Source organism: Polypterus senegalus, chromosome 16, assembly GCF_016835505.1.
Source record: "Polypterus senegalus isolate Bchr_013 chromosome 16, ASM1683550v1, whole genome shotgun sequence".
NCBI classification, from domain to species: Eukaryota; Metazoa; Chordata; class Cladistia; order Polypteriformes; family Polypteridae; genus Polypterus; species Polypterus senegalus.
Genome location: NC_053169.1, coordinates 101,884,414 through 101,902,160, shown reverse-complemented (window position 1 = coordinate 101,902,160; position 17,747 = coordinate 101,884,414). Strand labels below are relative to the sequence as shown.

Genomic DNA, 17,747 nt, shown 5'->3' with positions numbered 1-17,747 from the left:
CTTTCTTGGAACGCTGCCCAAACAGAATTCTGTCACACTAGCACTGCTCCTTAGTCTCTTTTGGAGTTGCAAGCTAATTCTCATATTGCAACTCTGTCACTTACGATCCTGGCTCCTTTTTGTTAGCTTTACTCACACATCCTTGCCTCTTACCTGGTGTCTTCTCTACTTAAATCTCTTGCCTACCAGGTGCTCGACTCTGCCTGCCTGGAAGGACAGTCTGCAGCTTAAGACTAGCATTCAAACCTTGCTGGATTTTAAAGCTCCAGATTTTAGTCAATGATCCATTTAAAGAAAAAAAAAAAAAAAAAGGCCTTGAAGGTGGAATTACGGAAATGTTGTAGCCAGGGGTTAACTGCTGAGGAGGATGTGAAGGTAGATTGAAGTCCCAAAAAGTGAAGGAGTTAGATCATATGTGAGAGACATGAAGTTTGAAGAAATGTTTTCTAAGAAAGTGGGAGATCACTACAACCATACTGGATCAGAGCAGGAAAGCAGTGATGTAGATGTAAAAGATGATATTATCTGCAAGAAAGTCGCACCAGGTGATCCATGATCAGTGTCTTACAACCATTTCATTTGGCCTAATCAGAAAGAATTTCTTCTAAGAAGTAGGACTAGGTCAGTACAGAGACCACCGGGCATATACTCACGGACCACTCTGAGAACCATTGGCTTACGAAGACAAACAGTATAACTAAAGATCTCAGGCACCCTGCACAGCAGCTTTTCTCATTCCTCTTTTCTGGCAAAGGTACAGGACCATCGACACGGTCACCAGATATGGTTTCCATTCATGTACCAATATAACTGAAATGCTGTAACATAACTGTTGTGCATAAACACAGAGTACTTGCAAAAACAAACCATATAATTTAGAATATATGCTGCATGGTAAGTATTGTTTATCCAGGTATGAATGTCATTGTACTACAAGCAAATAATAAACTTGACTAAAAAAATATATATATATGTGTTTAAGAGAAGTCACACCAATACATTGCAGTTAGAAGTCAAAATTTTGTTTGGTTTAGAAGGACAACCCGAAAACGTGTTTATGAGAGCTCAGAAAAATCGACATGTGGAAGGAAATTGTGTTGAAACGTATTTAAGGATGTTGTTGTTCTTCACACTTAGTTTCCTGTGCAAACTAAACAACGAAATATCAGACTTTATGAACTTAATTGAATACAAATAAAAAAACATGGAGTTTGTTTTAAGCTGTAAGATAGTTTATACCATATATCAACAAGGGAAATGTGTTTTCTGGTTGACATGACTAATATTTCACTTTTAATTTCAAACAATAAAGACTGGATACTTATTGATAAGCTTGTTTGATGTTCATATAATATGGATATAAAACTATGAAAAGCCCCAACCCGAATATGACTGGTTTTACCACACAGGAAGAAACTGCAGTATCTCCACCAAAAAAAAAACACAACAACACCACACATACAGGGAATCAGGCTGGGAATTGTGCCAAGTCACTGGAGCTGCCAAGCTGCAGGCTCAACGACATCATCAATGTGACACAAAATAAATAAAAAGATACTTCAGGAAAATGTAATTATGTAAAAATGTCACATAAAGAAATAAACTGGAGATTTCATTGTAATGTCAAGGCCAATAAGGACAATGGCTATTTAATGCCATGATATTTAACATACTGTACTTTGTCATTTTACTTAACACTGCTATACAACGTTTACTGCTTGTCTGTTTTAACCTCTTAAAATATCCTCAGAATTTTTCCATTTCATGACAATCTCTTGCACAATACCTAACTGAAAGAAAAATCTTAATGAGCTTATGTTTATATTCATTTCACCACTAATGAATGAAGAGGTTCCCTTGGAGATTATAGCAAAAACTGATTTCACATGAGAAAAAATGTACAACAATAATTCAGACAAGTTCCCTGCAAATGATAGGTTACTTTAGTGCTCCATTAAATCTTTCATGTATTACAGTTCTGGATTTGAGAGTCCATTATTATCTGTGAAAAACACGCAATACAACATTGATGTACCATAATTAAGGATGTGTCTTCTAGTGGGAAGAAGGTGAAACTTGCTGTCTCGCAATTCTCATCAAGACCCTTTTAGAAATGCCAATTTTCTATGAAGTCACCACTACTGTATTTTATACTAAAATTTTAAATCACATATTTAAAATCGCACATATTGAAAAACAAAAAAAAAAAAGTCAATACATACATAGCAGTTATTACTTTATGTAGGCTGTAAAAGGTTCAGAATTTGAGAAAACTAGAAAGACAAAAATGATCTTGCTAAAAACATAAAAAAAACCTGTCATGTGTCTTTCTGGGAATACTAAAGCAGTAGCATGCTTTTTTCCTTGTTAGTAACATTAATTTCTCAACATTATCCTTGGCTAAAGAATATGAAAACAAAAAATATATTTTATTGCATACAACTCTAAATTTACCTCTTAGTATAAGACTTATAAAATGCAACTAGCATGTGAATAATTGCCATTTAAAACGTAATAAAAATAGATAGGTTTATTGTTAAATTGGCAGTAAATAAATTTATGGGCCATTTTTAAACAAACATTTTAAGTACATAACACCACCAGGAAATCGGGGTAGGCGTAAAGACATGTAATATTTCATCCCGTCCTGTACAGTATACTTAGCAGTATTACACCACTGACAAAAGAGACACTTGTGGGAGGTCATAATCATCAGATATACTGTATGTACACTAAATGTAACCTAATGCATGTGTATCCAAACCTTCACTTGTGCAAATATAACAGCATAACATGCACAAATGAAACATGCTAATATTGAAAACATCCAAGATTACCCATTGACAATATAAAATTCTAATCAAAAGGTGCTTTCAGTTTCATAGTCTGAAGGAGGTGAAGTTGTTTCTTTAAAATCCTGACATATTTACGCCCTTCGATTGTACATTTCCATGCTCAGATCAATAGGATGATCATTTTATCTCAGTGCTCTGCTTGCCTAGACCTGTAACACAGTTATGTAGCATTTATTATAACAAAGCATTTAGTTTTGTTGGCATGCTTGAAATACAATAAACTGACATCTCTAACTCCGTTAACAGTTGTCTTTAGAAGTAGTTTGTACTATTTCTGCAGAAACAGTGACTATAGCATGAGAAGGAAAAAAAGAAAAAAAAAACACCTTTTATATTATTTTTTAAAGCACACAGTGGTCAGCACTGAAGCTTGATCTGCGGTGGAAGCCCATGGCAAATGTCCTTGTCCAGTCAGTTCAGTCCTGTGGATGCTGGTGCAGCACTCTTCTGCCACCCTTTTTGACAATCACACTGTGGAGTTTTAAGCCTGCAGGATCCAGAAAGGCCTCTTGCATTTCACCCTACGGTTCACTTGCATTTTGCTGTTAACTATGGTTGACTGTCATGGTTATAATGCCATCTCCATAAAGCTTCACATATTCCACAGAGCTACATTTAGGACACCTGACTCACCTCCATCAAAATCAATTGGTTTAGAGATATCAAAGATGTTTAAACAGGAGTGATGAGATTTTGCATAGTTTCCAACAAAATCATAAATTCCAGCTTTAGTGATGCAAGTCAAGATGATGCAGCTATGAAGAAGGCAGGCCCATCTAATGAATACACTGCATTTAAAAGAAAATGGTCTCCAAAATCTACAGCGTTAAGGCAATTACTGTGGAAGAATAATTTTTGGGTAACATAGCATTTATCTTAAAGAAATAGCAAAGGGTTAAAAAATGTGGGAAACCAAATAAAGGTCAAGTGAAAAACAAAATGTACATTGAAATATAAGATTTGGTTTAGGAAAAATAACTTTGATACATGTTATTTGACTTGATTTTCTGTGTTCTCTATTGATTTTATTAGCTGTCATTGATTTATGTGATTTATCTTTAGGTATTAATGATTTTCACCGATTTCTGTTATTCACCAAATGCAGCTAGCTAGGAATCCTTTACTTTTTTTATTTAACCTATTAACCCTTTATGCTATTTATTTAAGATGAATGCTATGTTATCCTAAAATTATTCTTCCACATTACTAACAAACTACCACAATATATAAAAGTTAGTAAACAAGGATTTCACCATGCAAATAAAGAGGATGAAATAATCATAGAATATTAAACAGAGACCTACACTTTGAATGAAACACTACTTCTGAATTCCAAAGTGAGATGATGGGGTCTGCTAGGGGACAGTAATAAAAGGTCCAGAGACACTGCAGCAAGGTACAGAGTGACGCGAGACTCCAAGGACACTTAACACGAGAGGCAAAATGAAGGATACCCGTGTTTCCACTTAGAATTGGAGTGGCCAGGAGAGACCAGTAAGCCAGAAGATCTTTAAACTAATCGGTATGATGACAGGACACTCAGTGTTATACAAGACGACACAAAGGAAGAGGTTTCTGATGTCCCTGGAATATCTACTTTGTTGTTTCAGGACTGCCTTTCACCCTTAACCAGCCAGTGTTAAAGCTAGCATCTGACATTATAAAGGAGAATCTTAATGCTCGGTGGCACACAATTTCACATTTTGTAAACACATATTAAAGACTGATATCTTTAAGAATTTAAATGTTTAGTGATCTTTAACATGGCCTGACTTCAGGGTTTTTAACCCACATCGACTTTATAATGAGTGACCATTTTAGCCTGAGTACTGATAAAGTGAACTCTTAGAACAGAAGACCTTCAGGATGTTTTTATGGGTTGTGAATAAACAAAGCACTATAAAAGCAGCAGAAAATCAAATCAAAACTAACCCAAAGAACATGGCAGTTTTCAAAATATGTAGCAGCTGTACCAAAATATGACATTTGGAAAAGGCTTTTCTTTTTGTTAATTCAGGTCACTTCACTAAAGCCCTTCAGAGTTCTGAGCGGACAGTGATGCCGGGCTGAATGTTTGTATGGACTGTGAACAAAGAAACCCCCTGAATAAAGACCAAAGTCCACCAAAGTATATGATGGGTTAAAACTGACCTGAAGGACATGGCAGAGTTCAAAATATACAGCAGTATTACAAAAATGTGACAAGTGGAAAGTGTTTTGCTTTTTTTCAAGGTTGGAATTTTACTAAATGCCCTCACATTTTTCAACTAACAGTTTTACCAACTAAAAAACCCTCCAGAAAGTAAACAAAAACCCATTTGTTAAAATTTCCAAACCCACTACATCCCGAGCAAAGCAGCGGCATAAGCTTGAATCTACCCCAACAAGCAAAGGGTACAAGGCAGAAACGATCCCTAGACACAGTACCAGTGTATAAGAGGGTGATCATAAGGACACACACACACAGGCCAATGTGGAACTACAAATCCACCTAACCTGCAAGTCTCAAGCTCGTGTGAGGAAACTGGTTTACCCGGAGGTAACCAATGTGGGTACAGGGAGAACAAGAAAAACTCCACTCTGGGATGTCCAGGGATGTGAACCCCAGCCTCCTCGCTGTTAGTGCAGTCAGCACTACCATCAATGGAGAGTAAAATCCGATCAGGTCAATGGTGGGGAAGTACCAACCTGAAAAACTTTGAAGCCTTCAAAATGTATAGCAGCTGCACAAAAAAAATGTGAAACAATAAAGATTTTTTTTCTAAACTTTGGTCACTTTACTAAAAGTCTTAACATTTCTGAGCAAAAAGGATTTTTACGATGGGTTGTGCACAAACACACTACCCAAAATGATATTCCAAATTGATTAAAAGTGGTCAAAAGTGGCCCAAAACTGAACCCAAAGACATGGCAAAGTAAACTTTATTTTTTAGAAACTGTATAAAATTATGGGATGCTTACATTTTGGCTGTTCATTAATTGGGGAAAACGTAGGCAAAGTTATCAAGATTGACCCTAAACGGATGGAGTGTCAGGTGGTCTTACCGGCGAGTTGAATCCAACATGAAGACACTGTCATGGTTAAACAACGGTTGAAATTAGACTAGATACTGTAAACTTTATTAATCCCAGATTTAGAAAATGAATGATTCAACGTTTAGTGGTTCATTCATTGTCGTTTTCTCGGTTCTTGGTAATGTACTGCGACCATCAGTCTGTAGGTAAAATTCCAGCTCAATTCTACGACTTGCGTTTTCATTTATTCTTAATTACTAATTTTGGAATGCCATTTAATCGTTTCCATTGTCCACTTTTAATTTGTTTTTTCCCCTAAGATATCTTGTAAAATTACACTGTTCGTATGAAAACGTGCTGTTGGAATACATGTTATTATATCGTGTACAATAAAACCTTCTCTTTACGGTGAACTTGATTACAACGGCCAAGGCCATCACTCCGATTACTCTTTATCGTGCCACCACGATTATTACATTTGTTTAAAATAGACGCATCTTAGACTGGGAATTAAAGGAAATATTGAAAATGCAGTTTGCACAGCAAAACCTGTAATTAACGAGAGGTTTTGTTTTCTGTGAATGCAGTAGTAAAAGAAGTAAGCCGCTCTCATGTTGCAGCCAGAGACTTAAACAGAAAAATGTGGCGAAACCAGACAAGTCCGAGCCTTTATCGATTCACACGCAACTCCCCGACGGCACGCCGTTTGGACTTCAATGAAAAACTCACAAATACCCCGAAGCCAACCATTGCTCTGATTAGTTCGTTCGTTCGTGCACAATATCTGTAATGACTTCCTGTAAAGTAAACAAACATGGCTACGTAACCTACTTACGTTTGTTTAATCACACCGTCGGCAAAAAACAATGAAGAGCGGCAACCTTCGCCTTTAACAGGATCCTCGCCTTTAAAAGCCCGCTCTCATTTCGCGGTCTCTCATTGCCTAGAAACAGCGAGAGGCGTCTGCCCGCTGCCGCTTTCAGCCAATCCGCGGAGTGTTTGATCCTTTAGCCAGCCAATGAGAACTGAGCATTCGAGGCACCACTTTTAAAGTTTGGCGTGCCCGGCCGAGTTGCCGTGTTGTGTATCCATGGGAGAAACTTTAGAAGAAACGTTGAGCCGAAAAGCATAAACCTGAGGCAACGTTTTGAGGACAGTAGGAGTTTTCTGGGCGATAAACGCCGAGAAAGGCTGTTTAATATTTTTCGGTTGGTTCTTCTGGAAACGGGTTAAGGAAATGCCATCTCGGGTTGAAGATTATGAAGTCCTGTTCACTATCGGCTCTGGTTCTTACGGAAAGTGTCAAAAGATACGTCGAAAGTCGGATGGCAAGGTGGTATATGGCTTTTAATTGGCTTTTGTTAACGCAAATAATGGCGCAAGTGTGTCCTTCAAGGTACAGTAGCAGCAGTCGCTTTACAGAATCTTATTCATTCAGAATTGTTCAGGCTGCAACCGCTGCGCGATCTTCTGTACCCACCGTATGTGATGTTTTTGTACGTTGTGCCCAAAGGGGTTTTAATGATCGTTGGTCTTGTAATTGCTGTCCTTGTTTTCCAGGGTTTAACTGTAATTTTAAACTCTACAACCTGTCACCTTAGGTGAATCTCTGCATTGCAATTAAATGCAAAGTGTGGAAAGAACAAGCATTTTAAAAACGAAAACGCGGAGAATTAGTCTCTCCTTCACTGCGCACGGAATCGAGGGGCTGATCTCTCACTTGGTTAGCCTCTTTCCCCTTTTTGACACCACCAGGAAGCACTTGACGTTACCGGTACTCGTGATCTCCCTTGCAGATCTGTGCCGTATTTCGTTCACTGGCGTCTGTTTCGTCCTGAGGTTAACCGTTAAGTTCTCTTTCGACATACAGTAATTGACTGTTAACAGCTGGCGATGTCCCTTGACTCTTCTCCGTCTTGCACAGGCGCAGCGGGATTTTAATTTACATCTGCGTCTCGTCTACCTGCATTATCAGAGAAAACCTCACTTGCCTTGTACAGTATATGGTGAACAGAGCTTCAATGCACGTGAAGTATACTCTTTAAAGTAATTATCTCCTCCATTCGTTACTCTGACAGGCTGTATGTGTAGAACTCATATACACACCAGACCTGCTCGATATTTCTGGGTTACCACACTTTAGATGGACTGCCGGTGCTAATACGCAGTTTAAGGTTTGTCGTCTTGCAACGACTACACGCTATGTACTTTAAGTGATAAAGCTTGTTTACTGAGTCATTACACGTTCAGCCATCATCTTTTCTACATATAGTACTAAAAACCTCAAGAAATCGGGTTCCTGGGTTCTGGCTCATAGCTCGACAGTATGGTTTTTGCATGAGTGTTTTTTTTCCTCCCACCAGGTTAACCAGTGACTGTAAATTGGTCCCAGTTTGAGAAAGTGCTTAAGTAGGCAATGTGACAGAACAGTGACCAGGGCTTTCAGGGTACTACCCTCCCTTGCAAATGTGGCCCTTGAATTGGATTCAGTAGATTTGAAAAGTGCTCTCCAGAACTGTTTAGATAGCTATATAGAACTTTATTTGACCCAAGGTGGATAAATGACATTTTACAGAAGGCCTTTAGCAGCTTACAGTAATCTTTCTAGAAAAGAAACTGAGTTGAAATCTGAGTGCTTGCTTGCATTTCATTTTAATTCAAAGGTCTAGCTATGAAATGGCAAGACAAGCCAAAATTTAGACAAACTAACCCTGAAGTTTTTTTTTTTTTTTTTTGGCTGTAATTTCCCAACCCACCTTTTGGTGTAAATTTTTGTGTGTGTTTTAAGAAGGGTGGTTGTTCTTGATATTGGGTTTTATCCTTGCATTTATTTAACTTGATTAAACCACCAGGCTCACATTTTGTCTCAATTTCTAAATTTCCTTCAATTTTCAGAAAATCTCTTCAGATTTGAAAAATTGCAGAAATTTTTTCTTACTACTTTTAATCTAAGAGTTTTCTTCTTTTTCTTATTCAATACAGCAGCCACTATGGCATAAAGATGAGTGTAATTAGGGCAGTGCTTTTCTGTGTTCAGTTAAAACAGTTGGCTAAGTTGGTGGAAAAAAATGCATTTAATATTTACTACTACTAATGCCTGCACCTCGGACTAAAGAAATTTATTTTAATTAGTCTGGTGTAAATTTTAAACACTACAACCTCTTGACATTTGATTAAAAGGCATTTAAAAGTTTTTGGTAATAACATTAATTAGCATATTGAAACATGAAAAGTGAACACAAAGTGAGAATCATTGATTATTTGAAATGTTCCTCTACTGGCAGAAACTGGTTTAAGTTCAAGAAGCTAATTGTAAAGAAAACTGGTGATCTTTGCTCATCTGAATTTTTTCACTGCATTTTTTAAAGTTTATAGTCCACTGAGTGTTGTGTACCTCATTTACAATGATTTGCCTCGCTGGCTTTGGTATGGCATTGCACGGCTTACAGCATATGTTGCAATGATTTATTACTTATTTGCGCGTGTGTGTGTATGTACCGCTTATGTTTGTTCTTATTTATAATCTTAGATGTGTGTTTGCTTTCAATATTTGACAATCTTCATTTTGTCATATGCCAAAAGACTAAACTGTAATTGAAAGCATACGTGAAATGGTCTAAGAAAAACAAGAATGGCTATGTAATGTGCATAAATTTTACATGCTGGAATTCATTTTTTTTTCTGTGTTGTGCCATATAAATAAGATACTAAATTTTATATTTAATTCCTATCCCAAAATCTAAAGATTCTGGTCTGGAAGGAACTGGACTACGGCACAATGACTGAATCGGAGAAGCAAATGCTGGTCTCAGAAGTTAACCTACTACGTGAGCTCCGCCATCCCAATATAGTTCGCTATTATGACCGTATCATTGACAGGACAAATACGACGCTTTATATTGTAATGGAGCATTGTGAAGGAGGAGACCTTGCCAGTCTCATTACCAGATGTATTAAAGAGAGGTTTGTATGATTAAACAAATGTATTTCCTCTTTACAAGAATGTGCTTTGTTGTCTTAAATTTGGCTATAAAGCAGTGTTATTTATTTTTTGTAGCAGTATTGTTACATTGTATGGCGTACAGTGAAATTCTTTCTTGTATGTCCAACCAGCATGCAAAATATTACTACTGTGGCACCATGTGTGAATGCTCTTAGGGTCATGGTGAACTAGAGCCTATCCTGGCAAAACCCAGTCCAGGACATGAAGGAGCATTCAGGGTATATTCACGCTTTACTCGCATGGGACTGTTTAAATAAACCTGCAAGTCTGTAGGACTACATATTCAGTTATTTGGTAGATTGAGTTTGTTTGAGAACTGTATCTCGCGTGTGAGTAAAGCTGTTGATGGGGACTGGTTTCGTTCACTAATTCTCCACCTAATTTATTTTTGGTTGCTATAAATGGTAAAGCCACAGTAGTAGATGTTTTGAAACAAAACTGGTGAGTAGATTGTGTGGTGCATGTGGGCCTAATACTTGTTCTACAGTATTTTGCTGTCTTGCTGAAAATAGTTTAGTGTTTAACAGATTGATTATAAAAAGCCTTTTGGTTTTTAACAAAAGAAATAGTGCTATTTAGGAGAGCCATTCACTAGAAATGGACTTAAGAATTTTCATAATTTTAAAATGTTGTCGTGAACTAATACAATATACATCTGCCAACACCAGAAAAAAAATTAAAAATCCTTTATGCTGAAGTGAATGCGACCGCACAAGACAAAGTGCTTAGTTTTAAGCTCTCTTGTTTCTTTCAAGGTGAATGGTCATTTTATAAGTTCAGTGCTGCACACAAACATGGCACTGGCCTACTTGTCTTTCCACTTGATTTCCTGCACAGAGTGAAGTTCTGTTAGTCTGTTTAGTTGTTTCCACACAGTATTAACCCTGTTAGACTAATGGCACAGTAATTTATAAATACTGCATTCTGTATGTTATAAATGTAATTTGTAAATCATTACTAACATCATTTTTTTTTTTTTTTTAATAAAGGAAATATTTAGATGAAGAGTTTATCATTAAGGTTCTAGCTCAATTAAGTATGGCATTGAAAGAGTGCCACAGAAGGAGTGATGGAGGCCATGTCGTCCTTCATAGAGATCTGAAGCCAGCTAATATCTTTCTTGACTACAAACAGAACGTCAAACTAGGAGATTTTGGACTAGCCAGGATTCTTAATCATGATACCAGTTTTGCAAAAACATTTGTGGGAACTCCATACTACATGTCTCCCGTGAGTATGATTTGGTAACACAGGTAATCTGTAATTAAATGAATCTAAAGTTTTCCTCCATGGCAATTGTAAAGCCAATTTTGCGACATTGGAAGCACAGGGTAGATGCATCATTCAAGTACTTTATCAGGTGGGCAGTAACGTGATGGGGTGCCCATCTCATGCTGGATAAGGAATAATCCTTTGCAAAGAGACAGAGGACTTTGCTTAAATGTATAGGTTTGCATGGGGGTTTCTTTTTTTAATTTGCATCAACCGTTGGTTGGAACAGAAAATTATCTGATCCAGGAACAAAATTGTGTAACTGAAAAACGTGTTTTAGCAGAGTGTATTTTAAATTGAGCTATGGGAAGACTGTCTGTAAAATGTGTTATAGAACCTTTAACGTGAAAACATTGTGTTTTTTACCTTATGCTTGTTTATTATTAATGTAATTACTTCTGCTTGTCTATTTTCTTTTTACAGGAACAAATCAATCGGATGTCATACAATGAGAAGTCGGATATTTGGTCACTTGGCTGCTTGCTGTATGAGCTGTGTGCATTGTCGTATGTATTTAGCAGTTGAACCATTTTTAGATCTTTTTTTATGTAAAAATATGATTTGGACAATACTAAATGTGTACAGATTTACACAAAATTAGCATATAGTCTTATTTCAAAATACAGTTCAATAAATAGTTCTAGTTTTACATGCCCTTAACTCATTTGCAATTTTACATGGTCAGTTTTATTTAACGAGTCTCTGTAATGCTTGTCAATGAAGAGGATGTTTATGGTGTTTTATCCTTGCAATCTGTGTGTGTGTGTTTTATGCCTTGACCTTTTTATCTAAAATGTTGGTTCTGAACATTCAGCCCTAAGGAAGCAAGAATTTAAATGTATTCTAATGGACAATATTTTTTTTCTGATTTATTTAGACCATTATTTACTAATAAGCACAAGTGGATAACACTGAAGTAGCTGCCCAATTCATAGTCATTTGTGCTATTGTCTGTTATGCTCAATATTAATTTAATGTATTTAGGTAAGATTAAAACAAACTCTGCAGAAAAGCGAATTAAAAAAAAAAACCCACAAGGAAAAAAGTCTTTTCCTGTAAGTGTAAACCTGACAGTTTTGCACTTTTCTAAATGCAAGAGAAATGGGGAAAACACAGGCCATCTAATTAAACAATGTGATCAATTAAAGATAACAATCATTAACTAAGAAATTTGGTTGGAACAACAACCTGCAAACGGTGGCATCAGAGGACTGAACATTGAGAACTTCTGGTCTAAGCTTTGAATTTTAAAGTCCTCTGCCCCTGCCCCAAAGTTTTGCTTTAAAGTTTTAAGTGCTACGCCACACTGTCCAAGAGCCTGAATTAAAGAGAAATCCATCTAACAGACCAGTCTGTCATATTAAATGTATACTGACATTTTTTCAAGGTACCTGTGTAGCAACCCTTGGTTACCAGTTTTGCTTGTATGCCTTTATCTGTCATCCTATTAATCTTTGGACATACTAAATTCCCAGTTTTCATTTCTGTCTTTGAACTCTGAATCGGAATCTTTTCTTGTTCAACATTAGAATACTTGCATATCCATTTATTTTTTTTTTTTGTAGGCCTCCATTTACAGCTTATAATCAAAAAGACTTGGCTGAAAAGATAAGGGAGGGAAAATTCCGACGCATTCCGTACAGATATTCTGAGGGATTGAATACTCTAATTACGCGAATGCTGAATTTAAAGGTTAGTTTGTATAGCTACTTTTTTTTTTTTATCAACCAAATACTTGAACATTTTGTTCTTTCTACAGGATTACCTGAGACCTTCAGTTGAAGCCATCATCCAGAATTCACTGATAGCAGGAATTGTTGCAGATGAACAGAAAAATTATGAGAAGACCAGGAGAAAATCATCAGACTATGAGAAACCTCTGCCATCAGAATCTTCTGCCTCAGAACTAAAACTTAAAGAGCAACAGTTGCAGGAAAGAGAACAAGCATTGAAAGAGCGAGAGGAAAGGCTTGAACGTGAGTTGGGGGTTTAAGCAAATGCTCTGCCATTTCTTGATTTAAAGTTTCTAGTGATATTTTTCCTTCTCTAGCTTTAAGGAAGCTTTCAGCTTTATACTAATGGGTGTGTTAAACCCATGTGTGTCTCTCTCTCTCTCTCTCTCTCATTTACATATAATTTGCATATGCTGTAAATCACACGACCTTTTGTCTTCTCCATGGGTTAATTTACTTTTTGTGTTTTGCCCCTATTGCCAACTTTTAATTTCAGATAAATTATTTGTTTCTGCCCATTTTTTGACCCTGTATTTTTACAACGATCATGGGTATAAGGGCTGTCAAGATTGGCTCTGACTTTACGTAACCCTGCAGTTTAAAGTACCGGTTTGGAAAGAGTAAATCTCTTCACTTTAATTTTAGAAGAGTACCTTCAGTGCACCACTCTATTGGCAGAAGTGTGTATTCCACCATGCATCTCAAATGACAGTACTTCAGTGTAATGTCCTCTTGACACTTAAACTTTTGTTTTCTCTTGGGTGAAATCAGGGGACAGGATTATCTGTGTTCTTTAATTTTACTACTCGTAATCTTCATTTCTCTTCCCCCGCTCGCAACAAAGTTGAAATTAAAATGCACAAATACTTTTTTTTTTTTTTTTTTAATAACTGAATTGCTTCATAAAGGCCATGTTGAGACCTTGCATTATAATAGCAAAATAAGTTTCCAACAATTACTATATTTGTGCAAATCTGCCAAGGTTTCTACAAAAATTAAAGTGCAATTAAGATTTTCAATAATCTTGCTGTTTTCTTGCCACATTTTGTTTGCATACGCTCTGAAATATTTTACAATGTTGCCAACACCACGGCCTCTTATAGTCCTGGTGATAGACCTGTCCCAAGCACATTTTAATGACTGTGTTCATTTATCAAATTATGTATCTTTTTCAGAGAGGGAGCATGAGCTTTGCCTTCGAGAAAGGCTATGTGAGGATAAACTTGAAAGGTATGATTTTTACTGGAGTTGGTATTTCTGCGTATATCGATTTGGTTCTGTGTGGTTCCAAGGATGTGACCAGTACAATAGTTAAGGATTTCTGCCTTATTTCGAATAAATGTATATACTGCATGTTAACTGGTACCAAAGGCATTGATTACCCTAGTTTACTTTTTTGAAATATTGCTATGCAGTCTGTGGGGAATAAAGACACAGCAGTAAACAAATTCACTTGAACTGAATTTTAATGTACAATTCCATAGTGTAAATTTGACTTGTACAGTGCAATACACTTTTTTTTTTTTTTCCTGCTTCAAATTAAATTCCTTTTATACTTGAAGTATAAACCTCTTGAATGCAGTAGCCTGTATTGCTTGTTTTGTGGTATCTGCTATGTGAAATAATAATTTTGTACTTGCCAAATAAGGGAGTAACACTTTTTTTAAATCCACTCTTAATGTTTACAATAAACACTATGTGGGGAAGATCTTCAATAAACATGAAGCTGTTGGTAGCGCTTTTTATATATATATATATCACAAAATGAAAGCTCAATTCCCCTTTATGGACTAGCAAAGTAGTTCAGCTAAGGACCTTATTTAGCAATGTAGCTTTGTCTGAAGTGGATTCATTTTTCTGTCTTGTGGGTTGGGTTTTTATTTTATTTATTTTTCTATTCTGATTTTAAACTTTACACATTTTTGTTTTACTTTCAAAACAGGGCTGAGAACTTGATGAAGAACTACACGCTTTTAAAACAGCGGCCATTTTTGACGCCTGCCTTTTCTAATGTGATAGGTACGAAACTGAAGAGGAGGCCTTTGGAACCCTCAAACAGATAACCTTGTGTCCTCCGAGCGAGCTTTTCAGCTTTATGATTTTATTACTGCTCATTTCATATCTTTGTATATTCAGTTTGTCGCACATTTTCTGGAATGTGCCCTATTAAGAATTAATTTTAAATTGATCATTTGTTTTACTTGTATATATTTCCTGAACATCTTTCTATAAAACAACTCTAATAAAAGCGTATCTTTTTTGTTTGTAAATATATTAAACTTTGTTTTACCTAATCCTTCAGTAATTTTTTGCATGTATTTTAATGAATTTTAGACATTTTGACACTGCAGCCTTGCTCCTTTCTCCCTCCCCAGCATCTGACTTTCTTCTTGTTAACTTTGCCAACTCTTACCATTAAAACATCAGATGGTTGCAGTGATGTGTCAATAAAACTCTTACTTTAGATTTGCTCTGCTAAGTAGTTTTCGTGGTAGATATCTGTTATTAGTACTCTATTTGTAAGCATGTGCCTGTTTCAGCAGTGCTTTATGTATTTATTTATTTTTTCCTCCCTGTTCCAGATGAATATGTGACTAACTCCATTGGCAAGAAGAAAGTTCACTTTGCAGCAGACAGAAAAGAGAATCAAATGTTGGAAGGTGCCAGGGACAACATTACTCACAGTAAAGATAAATGTGAAGAACTAAAAAAGCGACTGCAAGCAGCAAATCTTCAAGCAAGAGTCTTGGATGAAATGGAGAAAAATTACAATACAAAAAGCAAACTGATTCTTGGAATGCGTTAATGTAAATAATTTGTAAAGATGTACTGTATATAGAATTTTATTTATTTCAGAAAGTGCCATTTGGCATTTTTTTTACATTTTATTCTGTATATGTGGGTTGGCAGGTGCCATGGGTCTGTTAGGCCTTAAGTACCCGATTTATTTTTGTATTGTAAATCAAGTTGTATGTGTTTCATAATGGAAGATCATGTAAGCATGCCAGTGACTTACACGAAGAACACGGTCTCATCCTAAAACTACACACCACTCTCTATCGCAGATTTAAAAGAATAGTGCTAGTAACTCTTAATTCTAAAGTCAGCATCTCACACCTGTAATTTAGGAAATGGAGAGACAGGACTAAATGCTGCCATCTGCTGGACCTGTAACCTGTTTGCTACACCGCAGCAGTGGCAGTGAACCAGATTCTTTTGATTTTGACATTACTTTTAGTGAATTGTACACTCAGCACTTGGTGTTTGTTGAAATAACCTTCCTCTGCACTGCTTCTTGCACATTTGTGATAGAATTATGCTGTAGAATATGACAACACTCGCAGGGTAATTACTGCTTCAACATTAAGTTCACCGTTACTCTGTTTTATTTCTTTGTAAGGTGAACTTTATTTAAAAATACAGTACAGTTGGATACAAACCTCCTTCTGCTACTTAAAAATGCACAAACAAAAGAAAAAAGTTCTACCTCCATTCAAGGGACTTTAAATCAGTTCAGCGTTGCCACCTTATCATTTGTTATAATTGCCTTAATGTTTTGTATATATTTTTGGACATTAATAATGAAAGACTTTGTAATCGCTGTAAATCAAAATTTCTTTTTTAATATCTGAAATTGAAATACAGAGCTTCACAGGTTGTTTTATATACACATCATGTTATTGGAACAAATGCATCTGAAGAGAATTAAGAAGAAACGTTTTAAAGGGGGTGCTGAAGTAACTGATGTTGTATGAAATAGTCTTGAGAGTCACGGATTGGAAAAAATAAGTCACTTTTATGGCAGGAGTTTAGCTTTGTCATTCTGCAGTGGCTTTAGGAAGCTAGGTCTGAATATCAAGGCTGTCTACTGTGGACACTTTTCTCTAGTGTCATTTCTTGTGACTGAAGACAGAGAGATATAATTAAAGTTAGTAAAAATATTTTATTAATACACACCAGGCAAAGGTAAGAATGACAGAGAAGCACAGTCCTAGGACACCTGCCCTTCATCTGCCCAGGTGTCGGTGTCCTAAATCTTTTATAATGCTAAGCAAAATTTGACCTTATGACTTTAGTTGCACAAGAATTTCAAGACATTACATCTTTACAATAATTTTGTTTGGATCAGTAGTTACACAATTTTAAAGGTCATCAGTTGGGCACTTGTAACTTCTTGTTCGTTACAGAAAACAGAAGCTGCACTTGTCGCAAGACAGACTTCTCGTGGCCCTTGTCACGCACACCAGATTTGATCAATAACTGATTTTTATTTTTCCACATTCCCCCCTTTTTATCAATCTGGGCATGACAAAGAGTGAAGAAAATTCAGAAGGTGGAGGTAAGGGATGGGGAAGGAGGAGGAGAGGGGGAAAGGGATGAGGAAACTGAAGAGGCAATTTGGAGCATATGTTCCTCGTGTAGCATATAGGCCTTGGCTATAGAAGCAGTGAAATATTTGGATATTATATAGCGAATAAGAGGAACAATGCAACATCCGATAAGTAAAAGGACAATGAATACTACTGCCAAAGAAATAAATACTGATTTTAGCCTTTGGCCCCATGACCCAAAGGTGGACATGAACCATCGATCCCAAGGGTCAGAAATGCCTGAGTTAGTGGCAAGTTCATTGGAAAGAGATGTTAGGCTGGCTAGTGCTCGAGTAATGGACCCATCAGGTGCAGTATTATTAGGGATATATGTACAACAAGCATCACCAAACATAGCACATACTCCACCTTTCTCAGCAAGTAAACGATTTTGCCAAGTCATTAGGGAGGTACGATCTAATTGTTCATGAATACCTTCTATAGCATTTCTAGTAAAATTAAGGAAACGCTGCTGGTTATAATATAAGTAACCATCTAT

General features: G+C 36.5%; 1 protein-coding gene across 1 annotated transcript; it reads left to right on the top strand.

Annotated features, from left to right (window-relative positions):
• Nucleotides 1-6,825: 6,825 nt before the first annotated feature.
• On the top strand, nucleotides 6,826-16,830 carry nek2 (NIMA-related kinase 2). Its single transcript, XM_039738737.1, has 9 exons — nucleotides 6,826-7,203; nucleotides 9,616-9,833; nucleotides 10,863-11,103; nucleotides 11,569-11,651; nucleotides 12,711-12,837; nucleotides 12,905-13,121; nucleotides 14,054-14,108; nucleotides 14,821-14,897; nucleotides 15,461-16,830. Exons 1-9 carry the CDS (start codon nucleotides 7,108-7,110, stop codon nucleotides 15,682-15,684), a joined length of 1,338 nt encoding a protein of 445 aa, XP_039594671.1. The 5' UTR covers nucleotides 6,826-7,107; the 3' UTR covers nucleotides 15,685-16,830.
• Nucleotides 16,831-17,747: the final 917 nt, after the last annotated feature.

Excerpts from the sequence above, each read along its gene's own strand:
- nek2 (XM_039738737.1), top strand. The coding sequence starts at position 7,108 with ATGCCATCTCGGGTTGAAGATTATGAAGTCCTGTTCACTATCGGCTCT. Across the intron at positions 9,834-10,862 it reads ACCAGATGTATTAAAGAGAG|GAAATATTTAGATGAAGAGT; the intron begins GTTTGTATGATT and ends TTTTTAATAAAG. Across the intron at positions 12,838-12,904 it reads CGCGAATGCTGAATTTAAAG|GATTACCTGAGACCTTCAGT; the intron begins GTTAGTTTGTAT and ends TTCTTTCTACAG.